Raw genomic sequence first — 26,913 nt, 5'->3', positions numbered from 1 at the left:
TGAAAAATAAAGTTGGATGCCAACTTCTTTTTTTATGATCAATTAATCGACTCCCAAACTGGCAAAATCTATTTAAAATTTTGTATCGCTTCATGAATCTGTTTTCTACGACCAAGAATTCTTACAAGCTGCATGATCATTCAACATGCCATACGTAGTCGTTTCATTAGCTGCCGATGATTTCTTGAATCTCTTCCAGTGATGAATAACAGCAGTAAGGTCAACAATTTTTGCACTTATAGTCCGACAACAATTAGCATGAACAGTAATAACAGCCCTAATATCGGCGCTATCTTGGCAAAATCCGCTGAAAAATTGAGTGTCCAAGTACCTCATTTTGAGCCGTAGATCCCTGAACACACCCTCACGCATCATGCTGTCCAAAACATCTTGCTCTTTCTGTCCGACGGAGCTGTTTTTTCTTGCATACCATGAGTCAAATAATGTAATGGTCTTCTTGTTGGATCTTATCATGTAAAATCCTGTGTTTATTGGGTTGCCATCTGACCACTCGTCGTGGTTGAAATTGTCGACGCTCATCTGAAAATCTACACTTCCGTCTACGATTAGACTTGGAAACGGGTTCCGTAACCACATTACATCAGTATCCTGACATTGAGAGAATTCATAAAAAGAATTCTCAGATGAATGTGAAGTGAAAGTAAATTATATGTAACATGGTTAAAAGAACGAGTGCTACCAAACCTTTATCATATGTCTCTATTTGAAACAAAAATTTCTATCCAAATCAAAATAGTAGGGATAGTACGGGTAATTGATTTTGGAGGTCACTGTACTTTTAAAAAGTTACAAAATGGTGACCGAACTTCAAAACGTAACATTTTAGTTACTATACTATTTGGTTATGTTAAGATAGAAGGATTTTTGGTTACCGAAGAAAATTATTTCAAGTCGATTTTTTGTTGATTGTGTGTATATATGAAATATAAGATATTATTTGTTATAAATAATCAAAATTTGATTACTACGTATGTATAATTTGACCGTAAAACACTAAAAAACCTTCCAAAATCACATATTTGAAAGTTTAGTAACCAATTTGTTACGTTTTGAAGTTCGGTCACCATTTTGCAATTCTTGAAAAGTACAGTGACCCCTAGAATCAATTACCCGGATAGTACCTTGTAACTTTCCAAAATGATAATATAATGATCAAGTACGTATATTAGAATTTTATATCATAACATTCTTGAAGTGCTCTTTATACTAGCGGCTATATCTTAGAATGTGGCGCCACTAATTGTTACATGACTAATTAGTTATACTTTTAACTATATTTTAAAGGGCAAATTTCATAATTTAATATAAAATTAAAAGATAAAGTGATCAACATGTATTAAAAATAAGTCCAACATATGTAATTTATACTAATTAATATAAGCTTAATCACTCAAAAATACCATAATTTTTGATTTTTTTTTCATTTATGACCACATCTTTTAAAATCTTCAATTTTAGCCTATTTTTCAATTTTCACTTTCAATTTTAGCTGATTGTCCAAATTGAAGTGGAACAAATTCAAATATGTTGTTTATATTACTTTATATTATTTCAATTTGTATTTCTATCATAATAAATTTTAAAATGAAGTAATATGAGAGGTTTATTTGAACTTTTTCTTACTCCAATTTGGACAATTGGCTACAATTGAAAGTGACGATTGACAAATGGGCTAAAATGAAGATTTTGAAAGATGTAATCATAAATAAAAAAATTGAAATATAATATATTTTTGATTGATTAAACCAGTAATATACTATATTAACGTAAAAAAAATTAAAAAGTGGTTAGTGGATCATGTGTCTTTGACATTGCCTATATTTACTTATTTTAATCTAGAAAGTTGAAGTACCTTAGCTTGAACTAAAAACTAAAATTCAAATTGATGCAAATAAAAAAATGCGTAGTACTAGATTGAAATATAAAATAAAAATGACCAAATGACCAAAAAAGACCAAACATTTTATAAAAACTAGTTTCGCATTACGTGCTATGCACGTGGCTCGTAACGTAACTTGTCAATGAATATATTAGTAAATTTATTATAATTATATCAATTTTTTTGTTTATAATTAATATTAAATTAGTTAAGAATTTTTGTAAAAGTAAATATAATATATTCGGTATTAAATTTTTTTCCATGCTGATTTATTTTTCTTTTGGTTTTATAATAACCATAATTAAATAATTAACTTAGTTTTATTAATAATATCTTTAAAAATAATAAGATAAAAATTTAAATAATATTATACTGACCAAATATAATATTTTAATTTTATAGTTCAATCAAACTAAAAAATAGGTATTCCTACTAATTTGGAGACAATTTAGTTATTTTTTACATACTAAACTAAATTAGAGATAATTTAGTTATATATTCTAATTAGGACTTTTACAATAGTGATTAATTAAATACCTAATTAGTTAATGACTATAAAACCTATATTTAGTAGTAAACTGAAAAGGATTATTTAGTAAATTTGTCTGTCCCCCCCCCATCCGTGCTTTTATATATAGTATAGATTTCACAAAAATTTAAATTTTTTTAATTTTATCCAATTTGTCCTGAAATACATGCTTTCGTTTCAATTTTGTCCAACTAGACAATTTTGCTTATGTGGCAATGATGTGTGGCAATGCTACATCAGGACCATGTAGACGCCACATGAGCCAAATTATATAATTGGACAAAATTGAAACGAGATCATGCATTTCAGGACAAATTGGATAAAATTAAAAGGTTTGAACTTTTTTGAAACTTTTGTGAAAAGTTTGACATTTTTTTGGTTATTTGGCCAATAAAAATTAAGCGTGCAGTGATGCTTTTTAACCCAATATTAGTCCATAGTCCACTAAAAAAGTACAATTATACAAAACGATGGCAAAATTTTATTGCGTAAACTCAACTTCACATGTTTTAGTGAGTACACATAATGATATGAGTTGCAACTTGCAAGTCTAATTAAACATGAAATTTATGAAGGTGGTAGAATGAGAAGAGTTGTGTACCGTAAATATAAAGTTATATCCTCGCTTTAGTACGTCCCCTAGCAACAATGTTCTTCTCCACATCATCTTTATAAAATCTTCCGACATGTACACTACCTCACCGTCAAAATCAACACCGTCTGTTTCAAGCTTGTAACAATGGAGTCCAAGAAACATGCACCTGTCATAAGCCGTCCGATCAACTGTAACTAGAAGAAGATGACTGATCAAATTTCTTGTATCTTCCCCAAGCCAAAAGCTATCCAAGAATATATCTAGCATTGGCTTATCACCTTCAACATATGCTTTATTCACCATCGCGATTATTACGGTTTTGTTCGCCGTTGATGCTCCGGCCAGAGCTTCTTCAAGGCCGTCTCTATGGCTAGAAACAAGACTAGAGCTAGTTCCATTGCTCTGCAAAGTAATTGTAATAAATCAAAAACAAAAGGATAACTTTCAGACGATTATTATCGAGTATGATACCAAACTTTTGCTTCTAGTTTCAATTTGGTACTTAAATTTTGAATTGAACCAAAATGTTATCATATATTTTATTACATGTCGTTGGATCAGGTCAATGCATGCTAATAAGACATATAAATATCAAAAATCTTCTTTTTCTGAATTTGTCTAAGTGCCATAATCTGAAGTGTAGATTAAATTATATGGTGCCAATTTGTTAAGAATTTAGGTACCAAATTGATGTTGAGAGACAAGATTTGGTACTGCAGGGGATAGTAATCCAAATTCAGGACAAGGAGAAGATACTTACAATTGTTGTTGAAGATTGACAATTACAGTGAAAATCTGGAAAAGAAAAGAATGAGTTGGATCCGGCGCCGTCGCCGGGATTAGTAAAGATGAATAGTAGATATGCTGAAGCAATGAAGAAGAGACCAAATAATATAGCAGCAATGTATTTACTGTTGTGATTCTTTGGGATGGGATTGTCCATTGAAATATCCATTGTTTCTGATAAGAAGTTGCTAAATTAAATGGTTATAGTAAAATGTACGTACGTATATATGTCATCAGGATTTACTTTATCTACACTGCCAATTAATATTGATGCCGCCAATTTAATAACGGAAATTAATTAGGTATTTTATCTTGATAAAGAGTAATCGCTTTAGGATAATTATATAGCACGTTACACTTTTTTTTTCTTGTAAAAATGGCGTGAGGTCCCTTTTTAACAAATATCATGCAATTTATACCTTGGTATTCTCATGTATTTTTCTTCATTGTGTACCTTTTTTTTTTTAGAATAATGAAAATTTCATTAATTGAGAAATAAAAATACAACTTGATCAAATATTGAACAAATCAATACATTCAACAAGTACAATAATAGAACATCAGTAAAATAACAGAAAATCATATCTAATTTCTTCAATCGCATTGACGGAGCTCTTTGAATATGCAACTCGGCGATCCGTCCGCTCACTCGAAAGTTATTTTAAACCACAAATCGACTCTTTGGTCTTTGAATGAGTCCGATTGAGAGGATATTAAAAATAAGATTTCTACTGATGACACTTCAGTTCTACACTCCGTAGATAATTCCATCAAGGAAATAGCGAATGCCAGAACTCCACAAAGGAAGACAAAACATCCATAAAGGAAGAAAGAAAAATATCAACAGATCTCAGATCTGTGATTATTGATGCAAAATAAACTAAATACGAGAATTGAACAAAAAACGAGAAGGTAGGGAGGTGATTTTGAACCAAAAAATGGCCAAAATCACCTCCCTCTTGTTGCGGATAGGGTTTCTGAAAAGAAAGAGAGTTTAGAGAGATGAAAGAGAAGGAGTTAATAAGGTAATTTCATTGTGTACCTAAATTAACCGTTATGGCTGTTGCTTCTTGTTTAAAATCATTTTACTATATGCAATCAGTTTATTCAAGAAATCTATGGCTGGTACTCTACTGTTATCGAATTTGATTGCCGCATAATATTCTATCGTTTGAATTGAGAGTTTTCAAAATTAATGAAATGTGAAATTTTAAAAAACTACTGTTTGAATTGAATATAAATTCATAAATGTGTAATTTTTGTTTAGAATAACAAAAGTTGAAAACAATCCATCACTCTTTAAAAATGGTTGTAAATTAAATAAGTGATTTTAAAAGATGAGAGATTTTATGATCCATGAATTTTCATAAAAAAAATCTATCAATCATTGTATTTTGTTAAAAATCCTAGCCGCTCTCTTGAAAAAACTTTCTCATAAAGATTTTTCATTTTTATTCATTTGCAAGGCGTGTCTTTGCCATTTTTATCTAAACATCACTTTAAAATCTCCTCAAATTCAAGGTTTTTAAATTATTTATAGTACATTTATTTTTAGTTCGGGTGAACAGATTTTGTTCATCAATTTTGGGCTTGATCTAGATTAAAAATTTTACCATTTGAAAGCATAAATTCATAAATGTGTAATTATTGTTTAGAATAATAAAAGTTGAAAACAATCTATCATTTTTTTTAAATGACTATAAATCAAATAAGTGATTTTAAAAGATGAGAGATTTTATAATCTATGAATTTTCATAAAAAAAATTCTATCAAATATGGTATTTTGGTAAAATTCTAGCTGCTCTTTAAAAAAAAAAACTCTCTCAAAAAGATTTTTCATCTTTACTCATTTGGAAGGCATGTCTTGGCCATTTTTATCTAAACATTACCTCAAATTCAGGTTTTTTATAATTTATTTTTAGTATATTTATTTTCAGTTCGGATGATCAAATTTTATTGATTAATTTTGGGCTAGATCTAGATTCTTTTTCTAGTATAACGTATTAGTTCAATTAGATCTAATCTAACCCAATTTGAAAATAGTTTATTCTTTATCCTCAAAGGTGGAGATATTGAGCTTTATTTTCAAGTAAGATTGATCTACAACAATTAAAGTTGTCATCGTGCGACGGATTTTTACTGTATGTGTGTTTTGTATTCGTGTTAATGATATTGATATAAAAGAGAATAAATACAACTCAAGAATGTTGATTATTAAAATTTTGAATGTTGAGCTACTTGCTGTAGCAGTCACACGACCAGAGGTGATATTATACGAACAATAAAAGATAATCTATTTTATATAATTTTTTTGTGCTGTAATAGTATAAATTCATGCACAAAATTATTTTAGATCAATGAAGAGCAATATATTAATTTTTGTTATGTTAGTATGAAGACTTTTATGATAGCTCATTTTTTTTAATCAGAGCATATATTTACAGTGTTTTATAATTTAAATAGATGGATGTTTTATGTCTCTTTAAATTTCAAAAGATTCAAAACAATAATTTTTGGTGAAATTTATAAATAGTAAAAAATTCAATTATGTTGTCAAAATTGATTTTATTGACATTTTAAGGTTTGGCCTAATGCTCAAGTTATTCGATATGCGTGAGGTTGCATGTTCGATAGCCCAATTCTACTTAGTGGAGTATGTGGTTTGTCTGATTTAAAAAAAAAAGAAGCAAAACATACTGATTTTTGCTAATTTTTATCAAAAACTTATAAAATAGGTCTATTTTTTATAAAAAAAATTAATTTAATTGTCTTATTGAAAATTAAACAGCTCCATACCGAACTCTGTTTGATTGGTCCTTGTGCGCCAAACCTACTTCAGTTGAGCAATAGAGCGCCAAACCTACTTCAGCTAATTAAGTAGAGAAATATACAAAATAAGACCCTACTTTTTATTTTATTTACTAAATGTACAGTCGACCCTCTGATAATTAATATTCTATAAATTAATAATTCTAATAATTAATAGAAAATTGAGGAAACCAACTTCGTTCTACGTCGGATAATTAATAATTCTATTATTTAATAATTAATAAAATTTAAAACATATTCTATATATATATTAATTATTAGAGAGATTTTTTTTAAAAGAATATATTATATATAAATATAATAAATTATTTAATTTATATATGGGACATAAAAATATTGTTCAATACTTAAAAAATACAACAATTGATGATTTATTTGGGGCAACACAAATCTTGATTCGTAAGGTGGAAGATGAAATACCATCAAATTATGACTTACTTGTTCATTTGAGAAAATTTCAAAAAAAGTTATTAGATGAGCAAGTAAAAGAATATGAAGCAACCCTAGTACAAAAAGATATTAGAACTTATTTTACTTTATAAATATAATTTTTTGATAATTATTTTATTGTTTAATATCAAATTGGGATTAATTAAAGTGAATATAATATTATTTTTTTGGATCGAGTGATTGTAAAAGTATTTAATTAGTTGGTTTTTTATAATATAATATTAATATTAGGTCTATGAGTGCAAATGCTTTAAAATATAATTTTTAATTTTTAAAATTTTTCTATACAAATTCAATAAATTAATAATTCTAATAATTAATAAATTTTTGATCCACCATGTATATTATTTATCAGAAGGTCGACTGTACTACAATTATTGAAATTTATTTTTTTAGCCAAATAATTAAAAGAAAAGGTCAAACCTTTGCCAAAGTTTTTATTTTGATTCATTATTTGAAATATTTTGATTTTAACTTGAATCATATTTTTAAAATACTAAATATTTTTTAGGTCAATTTAATTAAAATAAGTTAAAAGACCAATTTTAATCAATATTTAGTAAGTACATTTTAATTTTAGTCCATTACTCATTTGAAAAAAAAAACAATTTTTTTATTACCATATAAAGTTATAGATAATTTTTAAGATTTCATAAACTTTTCAAAAACGGAAAAATGCATATTCTTTGAGGTATCTGTGCATCGTAATCTATATTTTCTATAATTTTTTTGTGTTTGAAAGAGGAGGTAAAAGAATAACATATATGCTTGAAGAAGAAGACTGAGAAGAATAAGAAGAATTAATTTGGTTTTGTAAAATGTATATTTAGATTTCTACAATATCGTATTTTAGAAAAATGAGTTTTCTATTTTTATTTTACAAAATTGAATTTTTATATTTTCAGTTTTGCAGACGAAAGATTTTTTTGTTATGAAAACAAAGAGCGTGCACTCCACGGGACATTAGCTCTTGGGCCTTGGCACTACAACAAGTTTATTAAGATTTGGGCCGGAGCTCTTTCAGTGACATGGGCTTCAACTCATTTTGATATAGAAGGTTAGTCCTACTACACAATTTTTCTGTATATCAAATACTTTACAATTATTTTATTTTTTAAATTTAATATTGTTTTTTTTATTTACTCACGATTGAACCGTAACAAACAATTTAATCAAATGATAAGATACAAATTACTAAAAATTTCAGTAATAATATATGATTGAGCTTGTAGTATTATCATAAACCTTTTTGTATATATTCAAATATAAATCGATTTTTTTTGGTATTCTATTAAATTTTTTAAGATTGATATAAAGTTTAAAACAAATTCATAAATTTTTGTAAGAGTAATGGAATTACGTATGATTCACGATTAACTAAAGTATATATATATATATATATATATATATATATATATATATATATATATATATATATATATGGTGTAGGATATAGTTAGCAAAAAGTCAAAAAGATAATAATATACTATCATAAGATCATAATAAATTTTATTAAATAAAAAAAAAACATCTTACCTAAAATTAACAAAGGTGGAGATCGATTTTGTTCCCCATAGATTTGTTGTTTTGGAGGTATGTTACGAGGAGTGGCATAGACCCACCATACCAAATCCAACAACTCCACCTTCTTACTTTAATGGCTTAATACATTATTTGACCCCTAAACTATACACTTTTATTCTCTGAGACTCTTAAACTAATTTGATATTCTATTGGACCTCTTAACTTTATTTTTTGTTCTATTTAACCCGCCAACTGCAACTTTTTTGCCGATCTGACCTTTTTCCTCCAACGTGGCAAAAGCGCGTTTTTTCAAACGCTTTGAAGCGCGTGAAGGATAATTAAAATACATAAATTGTTCTATTGAACCCCCGAACTATACTATTTTGTTCTATTTGACCCCTTAACTTATTTTATTTTCCTATTGCACCTTCAAACTTTTAATTTTTACCCATTTAACCTTCTCGAAAATACAATTATTTAATTCTTATCCATTTAATCTTCTAGAAAAATAAAAAAAACATTGAAATTTAGTCAAATAATTACATAATGTCTTAAATGATTTTTAAAGTCTTAAATGATTTTTTCAAATAATATGTAAAGTACATCACTTTTTATTTTAAATTAAAAAAAATATTTAGACTTAATATATTTTTTGACCCCTAAACCTTACCTTTTTATTCCCTATGACCTCTAAACTATTTTAGTGTTCCATTGGACCTCTTAACTATTTTTTTTATTCTATTTAACCCCATATCAGGAAAGCCATGTCAGCAATTTTATCCACGTCATCGTGCGTGGTGTGCACATTCCGAATGAGGGGTTAAATAGAACAAAAAATATAGTTAAGAGGTCCAAAAGAACACGAAATTAGTTTAGAGATCGCAGAGAATAAAATGGTATAGTTTAGGGGTCAAATGATGTATTAAGCCTTACTTTAATAGTTGAGATATATGGAGTACATCTTGTAATCCATGAGAATAAATAGCTAAATAGAAAAAATATACTATCTCATTTTTTTATTTTATCATGCTGATTTTATTATTGAGAGATCTTTAGTTATTAGTGCACCAAAATATTAAATAGCAGTATGGAAATTAATGACGTGGATGTAATACTGCAGAAAAGAATATTTGAAAAAAAGAACAAAAGCCAAAATATTTACGTCACAACCGAACAATTACTATGATTTTTTTAATTATTTATAGAAAATTATTTAAAATATAAAGTGATAATTACAAATATAATCCGGACATTTAGGGTTATGACGAATCAAACTCCATTAATTTTTAAAAAATTAAGGCCAAATAATTAAAAAATACCAAACATTTGAAGAAAATTCCATAAAAATTCAAAATTTTAAATTTCATCCAATTAGTCTTGAAACGCATGATTTCTTTTCAATTTTGTTCAACCCTCAATTGGCACACGCTTTTGTTGATGTGGCGTTGATGTAACGTGCCACCATGGTAATTAATAGATTAAAGTGCAAATAAATTAATAAATAATTATTTTGAAATGTTTTTAAACGTTAGGATTTGTTTTGTTACGGAAAATTTAGTAGGATTCGATTCATTGCAATCCCTAAATATTGAAGTTATTTTTACAATTATTCCAATTATAAATTTAACCAACCTATCTCATTATTAGTTTAAATTCAATCAACACAAATTGATCTAAATGATAGTAAAAAAACGATATTCATTACACAACATTTTATTATTTTAGAAATTGATTTGGACTGCACAACAGGAAGTAGACCACCTCCTTATTTAAAAGTTTAATACTAAAATTTTGAAGTTAAAATTAAAATGCCACAAGTAATTTGAACAAGTAGAAAAAATAAAATAAGTAAAGGTAATGCTTGATTAACCCAATAATTTTCTATCCTAAATCTATTATAATTTTCATTATGTGAAAATAAGCAGCAACTAATTTTACATGATACCAATGAACTATAGCTCAAATGATATAAGCGCTAAACAGCAAACTGCTAGGTCGTGTGTTCGATTCCTCCCATAAACGCTCTCCCCTCCTCAAATTATAAAAAAAAAACTAATTTTACATGATAATACCGCATATGGTCATAAAAAATAGAGTTTAGAAGATAAGGAAAAATAGAGTAAAAAAGCAATTATTAAGCACATTGTGATTCTGTTAAGTGAAGGGAGTTAATCTATTACGGTAATGCTTGTGTAAAACGGACACATCTCATTGGTTAATTACATTGTCATTTTCCGTTTAAAGCTATCCAATCACATATCTGAATTGTAAGAGCAAGTCAAAGTCCGTCAGCTTCTTCTTCTTCTTCTTCACACTCACCTGCCCTTAATTCTCACCTAACCATAAAATCAAATTAATTCCATTTTGATCTCAATCAATTCTTATCAATCTTTTTCTTTTCTTTAAAAGTTCAGCTGCAAAAAAGCTATGCCTATGCTTGTTAATTGTTCTAACTGTCGCACTCCGTTACAGCTACCGCCCGGCGCCAAGTCTATTCGCTGCGCAATCTGTCGCGCGATCACTCTCATCGCTGATCCTCACTCTGCCCCTCCACCGCCACATCACTCTACTTTTGGTCGGTCTCAAGCTGTTTCTTCTTCCTCATACAGCAACGCGCCGTCGAGTCCGTCTTCCCCCCATGGCTCCAAGCGTGCCGTGATATGCGGGGTGTCGTATAGAAACACGAAGAATGAGCTGAAGGGATGTATTAATGATGCTAAGTGTATGAAGTACTTGCTGATTAATAAGTTTAAGTTTCCCGAATCTTCCATTCTCATGCTCACTGGTAATTTCTTCTTTCTTTTTATCTTTCTAATTTATTCATGCTATATTTTACTCGCTTTGTTTGTATCGAAAATTTTATTTGTTTTCTATTATTGAAGTTCTTTTTAATAGAATATTGCATGCTGATCTTGATATCATTGCCAGCTATGCTTGTTTCTTAAAATGGATTGGTTGGTCGATCTGTTGATTCTAATTTTTGAAACTCATTTTGTTTGCTGTTCAATCCAATTAACCATAAGATTTTTATTCTTGCAAATCATATCATTAACTGAAAGAATTGAGCTGTGTTAACTAGTGCCTTTGCAAACATGAACTTTGACTAAACTACAATCAAATTGAATTAAATTCTTGCATTCTTAAGACTTTCCCTAGTACATGTGTTTTCTATAGATTTCTGTTGGGATTTTCCTAGTTGACCATGTTCTTTATGGTTGTCACTTCACTTGTCATTTTGCAGAAGAAGAAACTGATCCATTTAGGAGGCCAACCAAGCACAATATGAGAATGGCATTGTTTTGGCTAGTGCAGGGTTGTCGTCCGGGGGATTCGTTAGTGTTTCACTTTTCTGGGCACGGTTCACAGCAGAGGAATTACTCGGGAGATGAGGTGGATGGATATGATGAAACACTTTGTCCCACTGATTTTGAATCTCAGGGAATGATTGTGGATGATGAGATCAATGCAACCATCGTCAGGCCTCTCCCACGCGGGGTTAAACTTCATGCTATTATAGATGCCTGTCATAGCGGCACTGTCTTGGACTTGCCTTATCAATGCAGAATGGACAGGTTAGGCTTTAATACCAATTCTCATTAGATTTATCGTTCTTCCGCAAATTGCAATAGTCATGCTGTCAATTCGATGTTTAGACCAGATTACTAATTCTACACTTTTTGTTCTAGGAATGGAAGGTATAGTTGGGAAGACCATCGCCCTCGATCAGGTGTATGGAAAGGGACAAATGGTGGCGAAGCAATCTCCTTTAGTGGTTGCGATGACAATCAAACCTCTGCTGACACTTCGGTAAAGTTCTGTGCTATACATATGACAAACTTACTGTTTCGACAAGAATTCCCCTTTCTAAAAATATGTTTTAATTTGTAGTGATGATGGGCTCAAATGTTGATTCTGTTGCTTTTTTTATGGTCAGGCTCTATCGAAAATTACTTCAACAGGTGCAATGACTTACTCTTTCATCCAAGCCATTGAGCGTGGACATGCAACTACATATGGAAATATGTTAAAGGCAATGCGCTCCACCATTAAAAATGCAGACCCTGCGGTTGATGGTATCGTAACTTCTCTTATCTCAATGCTTTTAACTGGCGGAAGCCTTATTGGCGGGTTAAGACAGGTATGCTTCGTCTGTCCCAACTATCTGGTCCGTTTCACTCGATTGCTGTCTGCATCTGTATATCACTAGACTGTTTGACATGGCATTCAGAAACATTTATACACTAAAAAAGCTGATTTCAATACACTTGACCTGTAGTTCATCCGTATGCATAAGTTTGTTAGTAAGATTAACTTGATCACACATATAACGGGCTATATTGAATTCAATATTTAAACTTTGATGCAGGAACCACAGTTAACTGCCAATGAACCATTCGATGTGTATTCAAAACCGTTCTCTTTGTAACAAGCAAAAGTTTTGTTCGATCTTCTTATAGCTTCTTATCTGATTGAGGGTTCATGTACAGGTGTTTAGTATAAACGAATTCCATCATTTGATTCTCTATTTATTGAATTAAAAATGTATAAGGTCTTCCAATTTCATTACAAATATACAATCATTATATTCTCGAATTCTTTGTTCTGAAACTGCTTTTGTCTTAATTCCTTTAATGCAAAATGATTTAAATGTTATTTTGCGTCACTCATATGCAAAAACAAGTTATACTATCAGAATTTCAAGTCAATAATACAAATAAAAATTCAAGCTTACTAATGAAAAATGGAAAAACCAATTTGCATAAACTAATTTCATATTCCAACAAGAAAAGTAGTCATTACTTCATCTTCGTTGTTTCTTCGCATATTTCTTCATCCTTGTAACAGCAAACGTTGCTTTTTATACCTTGCACTGTCCTTCAATGCCATGTCTGAAAACACCTGCATTATTATTACAACAAGTCAAAACAGTATTTCAAAACAAAACAACTTTTTAATGAATTAAATCTGTTCTGTTTCACCTTCTTCTCTTTGTGTGAGATTTGGCACCACATTTGACCCAAACTCTTGCTTGCCTCACTAAATGAAGAACAATTAACCGAATTCCAGTTAGCCATAACGAAAAAAGCATAAGAATTACACGGCCTAACAGGAAGACTATGTCTTCTAAGAACAGTTTTCAATAAATCCTTCTTCCTCCCAGTTCTGCATTTCACTTTTCTCTTCGAACTCTCACTAGACACGGCAGAAACGCGAGGTAAATAGTACTTAACCGGAGATATAGCCCCGCTTCTCAGCCTTGTCATTATATTAACAGTCTTTCTTATGTCAGACTCAACAGCAGCAGCCTCTACAATCCTATCATTATTTGGGGTGATATAAGAAGAGGACGGACTTAGATTCTCGAAGAGGCGATTGTTTCCGAAGAAATTTGCGGCTAACGGACTAAAATGATCATCCGAACCATGATTATGATTACGATTATGCTTATTGTGGATGTTGAATTTAACAGAGAATTGTAAACTGCCGGTGTCACCCTCTACTTGAATAATATCTCCGTGTAGAGAACCCGACAGTTGGAGGGTGGTTGGCGTAGATGGTTCTGCAGATTGTAAGTTAGCCATTGAAACAACCGAAGAAAAACTTGAGAGATAAATAAAATGCAGTAAATATTTGAAAGAAAACGGCTTGGTTGGTTATTTATACTTTTCGAGGAGAAGTTGCATCTTTTCAATACCAACGGTAATATAGTAACTCTCAAACGGCAGGTCGTTTCGTTGGCTTGCAATACGACACAACATCCTAACTACCAGATAAGAGTAAGACCAGTGTCTTAAAATCTATCATCTTCTTCTCTCTTTTGTCTGCTAATAATGGCAGCCACTCATCTCTCCTTCTCTCTTCCTTCCCTTACCAAACCTCGCTGCCTTCCACGTCATCACCGACACGGTGTCTCTGTTCTGACGAGGAACAGTAGAATGAAAACTCGGGCTACGGCAGGGGACTTTCTGGGTGATTTTGGAGCGAGAGACCCATTCCCGGAGGAGATAGAAAGCCAATTTGGAGATAAGGTGTTGGGAAGTTTTAATACAGAGCATAAAATTCTAATTCCTAGACTCTCTGCTCTCTCTCTTGCTCAACAAGAGTGTACTCCTCTCTCTCCTCTTCAGCCTCCCATGTCCAAAGAGGACGCTCAATTGCTCATAAGAAAGGTCAGTCAGTTATTAATCTCATTTTTGCTTTCTGTTTTTATTTTAGTTGAGTAGTCTTGCAATTGAATTGTATTGCTCGTCAGATTACAAATCCTTTTTCCATGTGTGTTCTTCTCTGCAATGACACTAGTTGCTGAAATTGGTGTTCTTTTGGTAGGTTACTTATGTAAATTAAACGGTAACAGGTCATTTGAAAATCCTGATGAGGTTTTACAGATATTGGTACTAGGATGTTGAACTTAAATTACTCTGCTTATTTGGTTCAGCTGTTTAAGGAGAAATTCTTACATGAATCTAGTTCACCGTGTACGAGTATAAACCATCCATTTAATGCGCGACTTCGTTGATTCGTTCATTCATCTATTTACGCCACATGTTCATAATCATACATGGTGAACTAGGTTCATGTAAGAAATTAAGAATTTCTCCTGTTCAAGACTGGTATTTCTTTGTAACAGCAACCATTGACTCCCTTGTTATAGTTTATCCCATATATGCACCCAAAAATAGGAACTTGCACTTTTTATCTGAATGCATCATTAGATATATGTGATAGTGTTAAAGCGTGAAAAATGAAAAATAACCTACTATTGGTTACTGTAGATTATATGTCGATTCAGAAGATAAGACATGATCACTAGAAATTGGTTTTTCTTTCAAAATCTTACATCTTTATGGTAATCCTGAATAATCGAATCTTTAACAAATCTGCAACTTGTAAGAGTTAATGTAAAATTTAATGTTTGAAAACATCAGTCTGAGCTTTCAGTTTCATTTTAGAATAACGAATTATTGACTTGCTTCAAACACTTTATATCTAGCATTGGAGCAGCAATGACCAATGTGAATTCCCCACATAGTTGAATTGCTTGATATTTGAATGTCGACGTTTTTCTCTAATGCAATTGTCTGTTTAAATTTTTATTTTTTGAATGCTTAACTACCTAAGCAATTATAGCAATAGCTGATATTGGTGTTCCTGTGCATGATGATGTGAAGAAAGTAGTAATATATGAGAACAACTTGTTAAAAGATTGTAGTTTTGATCCCTTCAGGTTATTGGCTGGAAAATTCTGGAAGAAAAAGATGGACTTAAACTACAGTGCTTGTGGAAGTTGAGAGACTTTAAAAGTGGAGTTGAGCTTATTAATAGAATTAATAAGGTTACAGAAGCGTTCGGACATTTCCCAGATCTGCACTTGGAACAGAGCATTCAAGTTAGAGCAGAACTTTGGACTGAATCTATCGGTACGCCAAACCTCTTTGCTTAACAATGTCCATTTGAATAACTTTTAGAAATAATTACTGCTACCAAACCTCGAGTTTTAAGTCAAAATTACTATATGAACATTTTGTGTTTGATCTAATACGAGGGGATTGATAATTTGATAGTAATAATCCCTTTTTAATTCCTGCTTACTGACCCAATAAACAAGTCTATGCATGTTTTCTGTACTCCATATATTTCTTACACAGTAGTCCTCAAAAACTTACATTCTGGAATGCAGGAGGCTTGAGCTTGAATGACTTCATAATAGCAGCCAAAATAGATGATATTAAGACATCTGATCTTGTCCCTAGAAGAAGAGTATGGGCATAATTTGAACATTGTTTCTTCTTCAAGAAACTCAAGAGCCATGTTTTGATTCTTCTTCAAGCCTGCCTAGTGTAAATGCATCTTTATTCACTTGATTGTAATTGGGAAACATTCCAATGTGTAAAATCATTACCTACCCCTTTTGGTGCTATTAGTTCAAGCACTCAAATTTTGAATCGCGGTGGTTAGAACAGTGGCCATGTTTGGTTCATGGAATTGAATAGTATGGAATAGAATAGTCATTCCATAAGGAATGGAATAGCCATTCTTTAGTTTTTGAGAGGAGTACTTATTCCACAAAATCATGGAATAGCAATTCCGTGGAATACCTATTCCGTGAACCAAAGTAAAGAATTTTCATTCTATACGGAATAGCTATTCCATTCCGCACCTATTCCATGAACCAAACATGGCCAGTATGTTTTGCATAATCTTTTTAAGAAAAGTTATACTACTAGTGTCTGTTTTTTTTATTATTTGATTTCTTATTCGTTGTATATCAGTGTTTAATATATTTTAAAAATAGCTTATATATAGTAAATTTTTAGGATACTTCACGATCATGCAATTCTACAGTCTTTGAAGGTAATATTGAAAATATCGAATGGAACCTTGATACACACGAATTGACGGATCTTCTTCATCTTTGTCATTCTAATTTTTTATTGCTGACCTATAAATAGTCCAACAAATTGCTCTCTCAATGTCTTTGTTGCAGGATTTTGCGCTTGCTTAATTTTGGTTCTTTTTGAATCTTTGAAGCTCAGAATTTTTTAACAAATTCTGTCCATTCTATTTCTAACAACTATTTCTAACATTATAGTATTAGTATGAACTCCTTGACCACTTCTTATAAACTTACCCTTTCAAGCAATTCGTCCAGACCAGTGCCTGCAATGAATGCTATCAAACATAAGCCGAGAAAATCATGCCCGCTCTGAGTATATTTGAAAATAACATCCAACATCATTATTATAGAGCCTACTTAAGTAATGCGCTTCATAAATTTCGACAAAATTGCGATAACAATCTACTCATCATAGTGACCAACTAGCGATCTTTATGTTTACTGTCGAACAATTGCAACTGTTCTTGAAAGAGAAAAACACTAATTTTACAATGAATATTTCCACAACCATTAATTTTAAACTACTTTACACGAATTTTAAATTACATTAAAATACAAAATATTTAAATTACATTAAAATACAAAATATTTAAATTACATTACATTACGCTACACAAATTTAGCTGATATTATATTTTTTCTTAAGAATGGAGCACATCTGGTCATGAATTTTAAGTTGCTCTTTCGTCATACTTGTAGTATCTTTGAATAAAATTTCATAATCACTTCGAAACATATACCCCTCTAATTTATTTGCTACTTTCTTCATATGCTGGACCTTTTTGGTTTGTTGCTGTAATAAGATATCAATTTCTTCCCTTATATTTCTCTTAGCAACTTTCGATGAAGAACTCGTCGATGCTGATAGTCGTTGCCATTCCTCAAACAACATCATAATTCGATAATCACTATCATCTAGCAATTCATCGACCAAAATTTGCTCAATTTCTGCAAGGTGGGGATCAAGATAATGAGACATTTTCGAATTTATGTTTGGATAAATAAAAACTTATTGCATGTCTATCTCTTTATAAAGACATACCTTTACAACGGCTACTTTTTTTATAACAGCTATTTTTGCATAATATTATATGAATTTTAAATTAAATCAGAGTACTACACATACACATTGGTTATTGTACTGCAAACTTATGCAAACCAATCAGTACATTAGTAGTAGTACAGCCATAATTCCAATCTAAGCTGCTGAAATCTAACGGTCAAATCTAATAACAAATTCCCACGTGGCAAAATCAACGGTGTACAGTCATTCTTCTCCAATATTCATGTCAAAATAAAACAAACCAGTTCTGTCAACTTTTTTTTGTCATCTGCAGAAAAAAATGGTTGCAGCAGCAGCAGCTACTGTCTCCTCTTCACTAACTTGCGGATTATTTCCAAGTCATGGTGAATTACGTTGTACAAGGAAGGTTTGTATCGCATTATCATACCTTAAAAACTATGCACTCAAGTTGTTTGATAAAATGCTTGAATGAAAGTTGTTATTTATATTTTCTTTCTCGTAATACTATAGAGGCAGTGGGTAAAGAAGGCTGCCGGGTCTTGTGTAATTACAGCAAAATTTGAGCTTAAACCTCCTCCATATCCTCTGGTAAATGAGATTCTGGAATTTAGAAACTAAATATTTTGTTCTAAATCAAATGGGTAGTGAAATTAATGTTGTAAATTTTGCTTTTGATTGTTGATTTATAGGATGCTTTGGAGCCACTAATGAGCAAGGATACATTTGAGTATCATTGGGGAAAACATCACAGAGCTTATGTGGATAACTTGAACAAACAAATTGCGGGAACAGAACTCGATGGGCTGTCACTAGAAGATGTTATACTTGCTACTTACAACAAGGGCGATACGCTTCCGGCTTTTAATAATGCTGCACAGGTATGTCGATTATGCGGAATTATTGTGCTCATAATTGGACTAGATATGTAATTTTCATTTGGGTTACAATTCACCAAATTATGATGGATATTCTGCATAACTGCAATAACCTCATATCAGGCCTGGAATCATGAGTTCTTCTGGGGAAGCATGAAACCTGGCGGTGGTGGAAAGCCTTCAGGAGAGCTCTTGCAGTTGATTGAACGAGACTTCGGTTCCTTTGAGAAATTGGTGGAAGAGTTTAAGGCAGCTGCAGCTACACAGTTTGGTTCTGGATGGGCTTGGCTTGCTTGTGAGTGATTTATCCCTTAACCAAATATATGGCATACTTCACTCTTGTAACCTCGAAAAATTACTAATTTTAATATATATAGGATGAAATTGGATGTGATTATATTCTATTTTCTGTTTATCTAGACAAAGCAAATAGGCTTGATGTGGAGAATGCAGTAAATCCACGTCCCTCGGAGGAAGATAAAAAGCTTGTTGTGGTGAAAAGTCCAAATGCTGTAAATCCCCTTGTTTGGGATTACCATGTAAGCATTTACGGCTTGCTACTATTTTCTACTATATTTCGATGTGCAGAGTATCATGTACAATTTTTGTTATCTGGCTACTATTGCTATAGACATCTGACCTTGTTGCTAACTCCTTGCAGCCACTCCTCACTGTTGATGTTTGGGAGGTACGTTACAATTCCTTTTTCTACTATCATATTTATTGACTTTAACTGAGAAGAATTTGAATGTTATGATCACTCATTTGTTTTGAAATTTCTCTTTGCATTGACAGCATGCCTACTACCTCGACTTTCAGGTGAGACTGTTCAAAACTAAATTTACTTGCTTTTAGACTTTTCAGTCTACTGTGATTATGGCCAAGGTCTAAAACCCCCCCTTTTTGACCATTGTTGCAGAACCGGAGGCCTGATTACATATCAACTTTTATGGAGAAGCTTGTATCATGGGATGCAGTCAGTGAAAGACTTGAAGCTGCTAAAAAGAAAGTTGCAGAGAGAGAGGAAGAAGATAGGAGGAAAAAAGAAGAAGATGAGGACGACATGCCAAGTAGTGATGATGTAGAGATGATCGTGGACAGTGAAAATGATGAATCCGAGGCTGACTAATCAGTACCATTGTAGATTACAATAATTCGGAAAACGTTGTGAGTTTTTTTTCTCTCAAATGCATCACTTTGTATCTTGGAATTGAAAGTACTAAATATAGAGATCCGTGTTGTAAGATTGTAAAGTTCAAACCTATCAACTAAGAACAATCTGAGGTTTTTGTATCACCAATAAATTAAAAGAAAAAAAAAATCCATCATACTCTTGTTTATTTGCACAACAATAGAATAAATTGAAGCAGAGTACAAGAGGTATCATCTTATGGGGGAAGTCTTGAGAGACAGAAGGTTCTGCAGATTTGAGAGGTTAGAGTTTACAGTAGAAGGTGGTCCAAATATCTCCCAAAAGCGTAGTGTTTGATCCGCTCCAGCCGATACAACAGTTAAGCCATCAGGACTCTGCAGCAAATCAATAGAAAGACGTAAATTTAGATGTAGGTATTCTCACTAGTTAGGTGAACTCTCTCTGTTCATGACGTAGGATTATAAACATTACGAACATTACGACCTATTTTGGTTAAATTGAAGCCCTAAACTTGTCAAACCTGAGAAAGGCCAACAACTCTGTTGCTATGACCATGTATCTCTCCCACCTTACTCAAACCAGGGTACTTCCACAAGCACAGACTGTCTTGCAGTCCACCCAGACTATAGCCATGTCCACTCAATATCTCCTTGTGATGTCTGTTCCATTCTAGAGCACAAACCTGAAATGCGTACACGTCAGCATATTACTGAGAGTTTCTTTAGTTTACTTAGAATCAAAAACTATTAATAATGGACTCGATGTTAATAGGAAGAAAGATATACTGACCTGTGCTTTAGTGTCGATGTTGGTAATACACGATCCTTTCTGTAGATTCCATATCTTAATACACCCGTCGTTAGCACCCCCTCCTGAAGCAAGTACATTATATTGATAAGGGCACCAAGCAAGAGCTTTCACTGCAGAGCGATGATCATCAAATTTGTGCAAGAAACTAGATGAGCTCATTTTAGAAGCTTCCCATATGTATATTTTATTTTCATTTCCGCCACTTGCTAATAAATTTCCTTCTGACCATTTCAATCCACAGACTTCTGATGTATGTGCTACAATACTGCAAGTTGTACTGTTTCGCGCTCTAGCTAAGCACGAAAAACACAGTCAATACCATCTCATTCTCTCAACACATAGCAAAAAAAATTAGCAGAATAATATAACTACCATCATGATTCAAAATAGTTGTGTCCTGGCTTCCTGATGTTAGAGTATGACCATTCCAGGCGAGGGCTGCTATCCTATCCGTGTGACCATCCATTTGTCGAATCTGTGATAACAGAAGACGGAAACAAATCACTCCAAGCATTTTATGAATTATATTCTGATTTGACAGATTTCATTTAAATTGTAGCCAAGTATGCTTATTTGAGTGTCACGTCACGTGGGCGGATTTGGCTGTAATTGAAATAGAATTCTTCAAATCATATGACAATTTGGATTATTTTGGAGCTTACACATTTGGATGTCTTAGTGTCCCAAATCTGAAGTTTAGATTTCATAAATCCAACAGCTAAACTTCTGTTATCCTCAGACCAAGCTATGCTAGTTGGGTAATCATTTACACCATCAACTTCCAACAGCTTTAAAATATTACTATTCTCTGCATTCCATAGATAAACTGCTTGTCCCAACGCAACAGCAAGAACATTGTTGTTTCCCCAGTCTATGATCTTCATATAGTAGTCATCTTTTATATTTGGTGCATCCAATGTCCTCATTTCCCTCTGCAACACACTAATCCATCAGGAACAAGAATTCCAATTTTAGCCATTGATTTACAAATACACAGCAGAAAGTACCTTAGGCAAGCGTCGGAGACACTGATTTTGGTTTGGATTACTAATTCTCAATGCTTCTGCATCATCTCGTCGCATCTGATCAATATGATTAATTGAATTTCTATTCGATTTTGGACTTCCGCTGAAAACCAACATCTTAAATGGTCTCCCTTCTGCGTCTGAATTTATATTCTCCGTCAACTTCTGTTGGTATGCTTCCTGTCATAAAAGAAATCTGATCACATTGTAAGAAAAGAAGTATACAGAAAATGTAATAAAGACACAAAAACATACATTTAAAGTGAGATGGGGAACTAGTTTGGTCCTATTTGTCAACAAACTGTGGGCTTGATCGAGATTCATCAGACTTCTATTTGGAATAAACCTGTCACCCTTATACATACCCAGAAGCAAAAAAACAAGAATAGATGAAACAAAAACAAAAGAGAGATTATGCAAAATTGAAGAGAAATGAAGAAAAAATTATACAGGAAAATTGTATTTGGTTGGGCTATCGTGCAATCGTCTTGGAGAGTAGCAGTCTGATCGGACAAGTTGTTCTTGCTTCTCGTTTTTATCCATCTTTCACAGAAATTGAAGAGTAAAATTATACTTTAAACTCTGCCTTTTCTTGGAGGAAAAAAAAAAAGTTAAACAAGAATGTGCATGGTATTACGAAGATCAACGGTATAGGAAACAATTATGTCTCTCCCGCCAAAGACACGACCGTTGCCTGCGTTTGTTTAAATTAGATGCTATTATAATTATATATGTTTTGTTATCTAGAATCAACCGAGCCGTCTTAGCTCAGCTGGTAGAGCGCATGGCTTTTAACCATGTGGTCGTGGGTTCGATTCCCACAGACGGCGTTTTGAATAATTTTTAAAAAATCTTGCGTATGAGTAAAGATTCATTCTAGTCCACAAACTTATAAACTGGATTTATTTTAGTCAAATTTAATCTATTTTAGTATTTTAGTCCATAATTATCAAAAGTAATTACTTTCGATTTTATATTTAAACACACAAAAACACAAAGGTAAATTATGTATTTGTGTTTTCAATTTAATATTTGTACCGTTATTTTTCTATGTAATCCAAAAGTGTATGGAGGAAATAATCAATTTTAGTTTGAAGAATTATAAAACTATCAAATTTATTGATATGAACTTATTTTGACAAATTTTAAGAAATGAAATGACACTCTGCTTTTATTATAATTGCTTTTTTTTATTTTAATTCTTATCGCTAGTTAAGTATTTTAACACTTCATTCAATTAACATGTTTTATTTCGTAAATGTTTTAGATATTTGACGTTTCGATCACAAAATTTTATTTTATATATTTTTTTTTTAAATAACACCGTTTTGATGTAACTGGATTCAGGTGTCTCGTTTTTCTGTATACGTCTATGGGTTACATAGCTTAAATGTTTACAGACTAAATCAAAAGAAGTTCAAGTTTAGGGATTGGTTTAGTAAATAACATTTTATATACCCTGTATATTAGTAATTTTACTGTATATTATTTTCTTCCTTCTTATTCTTCTCACAATCTAGGTTACCAGATTTGGGATTGTTGTACAAGTTACAAAAATGTCATTTCTATGGGAAAAGAGTGAAACGTGGAGATGGGTAGTGCGTAAAACCAGAGATTCAAAGCCATTCTTTTTCACTTTCGCCACAATCTGCGGCGTAGTCCCAGGTGTTATCGGCTACTGCGTGATGCAATTCACCAGCACCAACAATCCCGAACTCGAAGCCCGCCTCCGCCAGAACGCACGCAATGAATCCCTAATGATGGGCAAAGTCAATCAACAGCGCCTAGCTGAATACCTCGGTGAATTGAAGCGTAAAGAAGATACTAATGACCGTTATGTTGCTGCTCTTAAAGGTGAGACTTTGACTCGAAACCCTTATGTTAGAATTCAACCCATTTCAAAGCCAGAGGTTCAAAAAACTGTAAATGATAAGAATTAGGAATATTTATGGCTTTTATTGATGTTTTATTTAAATTCTGCTTCTGGGTATTGTTAAAGTTTGAATCTTTCTTGGTGGGTATCGTTGAAGTTTTGAGTTTGGTATATCAAAATAAAAATTGTACTCTTGGTATTATGGAAATCTCAGCTTTTGTTTTAGCTCATGTTCTGTTCTTGCTTGTTTTCCATGTTCTTACAATAGTGAATTATTATAGTATAGATATCAGAATCATGACTCGTTTGGAAAGTCTAGTAAGATAACAATGTTGTTAGAAATTGGAATTTTGATGCTAAATTTTGAAACCAAAGTTAATGGAAATGATAAAAATTAAGATTTTTGAATAGGTTTTATTGGTGTTTTACTTAATTTCTGATTTTGGGTATCACTAAAGTTTGAATATTTTATTAGTGTTATTTTCAATTTGATTTATCAAAATAATATTTTTTTCTTGAAATTACGGAAATCTCAACTTTTGGTTTTGCTAATGTTTTGTACTTGCTTGTTTTCATGTTCTTACAATAGTGAAATTTTATAGAATAGATATCAGGAATGAGGATCATGAATCATTTGTTTGGAAAGTCTAGTAAGATTACAATGTCGTTAGAAATTGGATTTTGGATGCTAAATTTGATGAAATTTATTCCTTGCAATTTCCTACTAATAAGTTATCCATTGTACAAGAATCAAAAAAAGATTTAGGGTTCACTATTAGGTGCTCGACATGATATTCTAATCTCCCCCTCTTTGTCTGTAAGAACTCCAAGAGCACCTAGTTTAACCATTGCAGCACCAAACCTTGTCGGAAAATCGAATGCATTGGCTAGATTTCTGACTATAGGCATTGTCACTGGATCCAGTGCAAGCTCTTGGTCTATTTGTAGAATCCCTCTGTGCATCATTACGTTTTGATAGTATGACACATCCATAAAGAATGGACTAAATGGATTTTGATCAAGGTTGATAGTGTTGTCTGTTGTAGAAAACTGAGGACACCTAAATTTTAATAGATTAACTAGGAAAGGATCCATGACTGGATCGGGATTTCCACTGCCTTGGAAATTGTAGATACGATCTTCAACTAGGGAACAATGAGTTACTCCGACGGAATGAGCACCTGCATAAAGGGTTCTTTCTGTTTTAGCAATTATATTATGTTCTGAACCAAAATTGAGGGAAAAATTCTTTTTCGAGTACCTAGAAGAAGCACCATGTCTGTAGCGTTGAGACCTTTATCAGCAAAAGCTTCAATAGCTTCAGTAACTGATGCGCCGGGTCCTAAAATACTTGCATTTTGACCTGCAGAAACTAAACCATCTCTTCTTCCTGTTTGAACTTCATATCTGCCTCCACCACTCTGTAAATTTATGCATATTCACCAGTTACACAATATATTATTGATTAAGAAAACTAAATTTGCATCTAAATATGAGAATGGTAGGGAGAGATAGAGATAGGTACCAAGAAAACAGCATCTCTAGTGGCTATTGCAATGAGATCAGCACAAGAGACAACACCAGGGCAAGCTTCCTCCACAGCATCCTTTGCTTCATCTATGATGTCATATCCTCTCACTCTCACATTTGGTGCTGCTGTTTTCTCACTATTGCTTTCATCTAGAAGTAGTGATGCATCACATCCCTTTTCCACCATTATCACCACAAACAATCAGTTACTCAGATTTAATAAATTCAATAGGTGCTATTGAGTCAAGCGTCGAGTTGAAACACTATCAAGTTCGAGTTCAACTCTAAAATTTGAACCTCGGAATTCTACTCAAACTCAATTGAGTTTATTTTAGGAGTTTGAGTTTGAATCTGATAGTATAATTGAGATTTGAGCGTGACTCGACTTGATTTGATTATCTATACAAATATTTACAAATAAATATTAAATATTAAATATAAAAATAAAGATATTATCATAAATATATATAATAATAAAGAACTAAAAAAATTAATTCAATTTTGATTAGACTTGCGAGTTTGTCGAGCTGAATATCTCGATGCCTAAATTTAACTTGGCAATTGACTTGAGTAGCTCCAACTCTACTCAAATATTGAGTCGATTTTGAGTAGATTCCGAGTTGACTCGACTCGAATTGCAAACCAAGCATCAAGTGAATTTTTATTTTTAACTTGTAGAAAGTTGTAAATGTGAGTAAAGGGCCAAAAAAAAAATCACATTTATTTTTGGTTATTGTTAATAATGCTGTAAAATAACATTATGTCATGCGTATTAACATTAACAACCACCACCAACTTTTTAAATGATTAAACAAAACATATAAGCTTAAAACTTTGAGACGTGCACACAAAGCTTGCTTACTAACCAATGCATAGTTATTCCAAGTTTAGTTAACGGTTAATCATAATTAATCTTTAAAAACTACTAATCTCTTGACAAAATACATAAACAGATGTTCATAAGCTTACTGTAACAAAACAATCATGGAACTGCAAGCGAAGAAGGGCGGCGACAAGAGTAGGATCTCTAAAGAATTGTGGAGTAATAACTCCTGCAACTATGGTCTCAACATCTGCAACCCCACATTTGTCTCTGTAAAATCCAACCTCCAGAGAACAATTGCACAAACTTGCTAAAAAGAGCCCTAGGATTAGCGTTGCCTCAACGTTCATTATCATCGTTTACGGTATAAATAACATTTCGAGGATTGAAAAATGAGAAAATGGCTTAAGAATGGGAGCTTAGATTTTCTGTGACAGTAGGAGTTTGGATGAAAAAGCTGAGAGGAAATAGTTTATATTTGTGTGTGTGTTTCTTTACGTTGTTTCTTTATATGTAAGATAATAAGATACAAATCTCTTTGTATTATGGTATACTATATGTGAAAATTCAAATGAAAGAGCTGTATTATATGAGGGTTTTATAGTATGGTACTCTTGGTACTCGTACCAACTCTTTGCTAATGCTAAGTGCGTATTATCACATTACCAATTTGGCCAGTTAAGATCAAAGCCCAGCCTTCACATGTTATTTGTTTCAGACTTGACAAAAAATTCGAACACTACCCCATCCAATTACAGTTGCACGAGCCTCGGATATAAACGAGTTGAGCTA

At 32.1% G+C, this 26,913-nt stretch overlaps 8 protein-coding genes and 1 non-coding gene across 9 annotated transcripts; 5 read left to right on the top strand and 4 right to left on the bottom strand.

Annotated features, from left to right (window-relative positions):
- Positions 1-4,136, bottom strand: LOC126671615 (uncharacterized protein At1g28695-like). The gene is made up of 3 exons (XM_050365397.2): positions 3,785-4,136; positions 3,031-3,426; positions 1-609 (listed from the first exon to the last, which is right to left on the bottom strand). Exons 1-3 carry the CDS (start codon positions 3,977-3,979, stop codon positions 106-108), a joined length of 1,095 nt encoding a protein of 364 aa, XP_050221354.1. The 5' UTR covers positions 3,980-4,136; the 3' UTR covers positions 1-105.
- Positions 4,137-10,880: 6,744 nt separating this feature from the next.
- On the top strand, positions 10,881-13,206 carry LOC126671889 (metacaspase-1-like). The gene is made up of 5 exons (XM_050365710.2): positions 10,881-11,398; positions 11,855-12,185; positions 12,300-12,420; positions 12,548-12,751; positions 12,980-13,206. The coding sequence occupies exons 1-5, from the start codon at positions 11,041-11,043 to the stop codon at positions 13,037-13,039; spliced, it is 1,074 nt and encodes a 357-aa protein (XP_050221667.1). The 5' UTR covers positions 10,881-11,040; the 3' UTR covers positions 13,040-13,206.
- A 39-nt stretch (positions 13,207-13,245) lies between these two features.
- On the bottom strand, positions 13,246-14,329 carry LOC126671891 (uncharacterized). The gene is made up of 2 exons (XM_050365712.2): positions 13,593-14,329; positions 13,246-13,512 (listed from the first exon to the last, which is right to left on the bottom strand). The coding sequence occupies exons 1-2, from the start codon at positions 14,193-14,195 to the stop codon at positions 13,444-13,446; spliced, it is 672 nt and encodes a 223-aa protein (XP_050221669.1). The 5' UTR covers positions 14,196-14,329; the 3' UTR covers positions 13,246-13,443.
- An 86-nt stretch (positions 14,330-14,415) lies between these two features.
- LOC126671892 (probable pterin-4-alpha-carbinolamine dehydratase, chloroplastic) lies at positions 14,416-16,556 on the top strand. Its single transcript, XM_050365714.2, has 3 exons — positions 14,416-14,783; positions 15,839-16,031; positions 16,292-16,556. The coding sequence occupies exons 1-3, from the start codon at positions 14,445-14,447 to the stop codon at positions 16,381-16,383; spliced, it is 624 nt and encodes a 207-aa protein (XP_050221671.1). The 5' UTR covers positions 14,416-14,444; the 3' UTR covers positions 16,384-16,556.
- Positions 16,557-18,148: 1,592 nt separating this feature from the next.
- LOC126671890 (superoxide dismutase [Fe], chloroplastic) lies at positions 18,149-20,160 on the top strand. The gene is made up of 8 exons (XM_050365711.2): positions 18,149-18,438; positions 18,543-18,620; positions 18,722-18,910; positions 19,031-19,202; positions 19,328-19,446; positions 19,569-19,595; positions 19,703-19,726; positions 19,827-20,160. Exons 1-8 carry the CDS (start codon positions 18,352-18,354, stop codon positions 20,034-20,036), a joined length of 906 nt encoding a protein of 301 aa, XP_050221668.1. The 5' UTR covers positions 18,149-18,351; the 3' UTR covers positions 20,037-20,160.
- LOC126671888 (cell division cycle 20.3, cofactor of APC complex-like) lies at positions 19,861-22,438 on the bottom strand. The gene is made up of 8 exons (XM_050365709.1): positions 22,346-22,438; positions 22,151-22,249; positions 21,878-22,075; positions 21,533-21,802; positions 21,243-21,345; positions 20,850-21,163; positions 20,581-20,742; positions 19,861-20,434 (listed from the first exon to the last, which is right to left on the bottom strand). Exons 1-8 carry the CDS (start codon positions 22,436-22,438, stop codon positions 20,291-20,293), a joined length of 1,383 nt encoding a protein of 460 aa, XP_050221666.1. The 3' UTR covers positions 19,861-20,290.
- Positions 22,439-22,652: 214 nt separating this feature from the next.
- TRNAK-UUU (transfer RNA lysine (anticodon UUU)) lies at positions 22,653-22,725 on the top strand. The gene has a single exon. It is a non-coding gene; the product is annotated as a tRNA-Lys (tRNA).
- A 669-nt stretch (positions 22,726-23,394) lies between these two features.
- On the top strand, positions 23,395-23,998 carry LOC126673873 (uncharacterized). Its single transcript, XM_050368184.2, has one exon. It carries the CDS (start codon positions 23,452-23,454, stop codon positions 23,833-23,835), a length of 384 nt encoding a protein of 127 aa, XP_050224141.1. The 5' UTR covers positions 23,395-23,451; the 3' UTR covers positions 23,836-23,998.
- Positions 23,999-24,378: 380 nt separating this feature from the next.
- On the bottom strand, positions 24,379-26,728 carry LOC126671653 (peroxidase 60-like). The gene is made up of 4 exons (XM_050365438.2): positions 26,268-26,728; positions 25,294-25,473; positions 25,030-25,189; positions 24,379-24,949 (listed from the first exon to the last, which is right to left on the bottom strand). Exons 1-4 carry the CDS (start codon positions 26,475-26,477, stop codon positions 24,531-24,533), a joined length of 969 nt encoding a protein of 322 aa, XP_050221395.1. The 5' UTR covers positions 26,478-26,728; the 3' UTR covers positions 24,379-24,530.
- Positions 26,729-26,913: the final 185 nt, after the last annotated feature.

Source organism: Mercurialis annua, linkage group LG3 (genome assembly GCF_937616625.2).
Source record: "Mercurialis annua linkage group LG3, ddMerAnnu1.2, whole genome shotgun sequence".
Taxonomy (NCBI): domain Eukaryota; kingdom Viridiplantae; phylum Streptophyta; class Magnoliopsida; order Malpighiales; family Euphorbiaceae; genus Mercurialis; species Mercurialis annua.
This window is presented reverse-complemented; position numbering and strand designations above follow the sequence as displayed.

Bases quoted from the DNA above. Each gene is read 5' to 3' on its own strand.
- LOC126671615 (XM_050365397.2), bottom strand. From the start codon at position 3,979: ATGGATATTTCAATGGACAATCCCATCCCAAAGAATCACAACAGTAAA. The intron at 3,427-3,784 runs GTAAGTATCTTC...ATTACTTTGCAG, and splicing joins GTCAATCTTCAACAACAATT to AGCAATGGAACTAGCTCTAG. The intron at 610-3,030 runs GTACACAACTCT...TCTCAATGTCAG, and splicing joins GATATAACTTTATATTTACG to GATACTGATGTAATGTGGTT.
- LOC126671889 (XM_050365710.2), top strand. From the start codon at position 11,041: ATGCCTATGCTTGTTAATTGTTCTAACTGTCGCACTCCGTTACAGCTA. The intron at 11,399-11,854 runs GTAATTTCTTCT...GTCATTTTGCAG, and splicing joins TTCCATTCTCATGCTCACTG to AAGAAGAAACTGATCCATTT. The intron at 12,186-12,299 runs GTTAGGCTTTAA...TTTTTGTTCTAG, and splicing joins TATCAATGCAGAATGGACAG to GAATGGAAGGTATAGTTGGG.
- LOC126671891 (XM_050365712.2), bottom strand. From the start codon at position 14,195: ATGGCTAACTTACAATCTGCAGAACCATCTACGCCAACCACCCTCCAA. The intron at 13,513-13,592 runs GTGAAACAGAAC...ATAATAATGCAG, and splicing joins TCTCACACAAAGAGAAGAAG to GTGTTTTCAGACATGGCATT.
- LOC126671892 (XM_050365714.2), top strand. From the start codon at position 14,445: ATGGCAGCCACTCATCTCTCCTTCTCTCTTCCTTCCCTTACCAAACCT. The intron at 14,784-15,838 runs GTCAGTCAGTTA...TGATCCCTTCAG, and splicing joins CTCAATTGCTCATAAGAAAG to GTTATTGGCTGGAAAATTCT. The intron at 16,032-16,291 runs GTACGCCAAACC...TCTGGAATGCAG, and splicing joins ACTTTGGACTGAATCTATCG to GAGGCTTGAGCTTGAATGAC.
- LOC126671890 (XM_050365711.2), top strand. From the start codon at position 18,352: ATGGTTGCAGCAGCAGCAGCTACTGTCTCCTCTTCACTAACTTGCGGA. The intron at 18,439-18,542 runs GTTTGTATCGCA...GTAATACTATAG, and splicing joins AATTACGTTGTACAAGGAAG to AGGCAGTGGGTAAAGAAGGC. The intron at 19,596-19,702 runs GTACGTTACAAT...TTGCATTGACAG, and splicing joins TCACTGTTGATGTTTGGGAG to CATGCCTACTACCTCGACTT.
- LOC126671888 (XM_050365709.1), bottom strand. From the start codon at position 22,438: ATGGATAAAAACGAGAAGCAAGAACAACTTGTCCGATCAGACTGCTAC. The intron at 22,250-22,345 runs GTATAATTTTTT...GGTATGTATAAG, and splicing joins CAACCAAATACAATTTTCCT to GGTGACAGGTTTATTCCAAA. The intron at 20,743-20,849 runs GTCAGTATATCT...TACGCATTTCAG, and splicing joins ACATCGACACTAAAGCACAG to GTTTGTGCTCTAGAATGGAA.
- LOC126673873 (XM_050368184.2), top strand. From the start codon at position 23,452: ATGTCATTTCTATGGGAAAAGAGTGAAACGTGGAGATGGGTAGTGCGT.
- LOC126671653 (XM_050365438.2), bottom strand. From the start codon at position 26,477: ATGATAATGAACGTTGAGGCAACGCTAATCCTAGGGCTCTTTTTAGCA. The intron at 25,474-26,267 runs GTAAGCTTATGA...ATGGTGGAAAAG, and splicing joins TCCATGATTGTTTTGTTACA to GGATGTGATGCATCACTACT. The intron at 24,950-25,029 runs GTACTCGAAAAA...CCCTTTATGCAG, and splicing joins AGACATGGTGCTTCTTCTAG to GTGCTCATTCCGTCGGAGTA.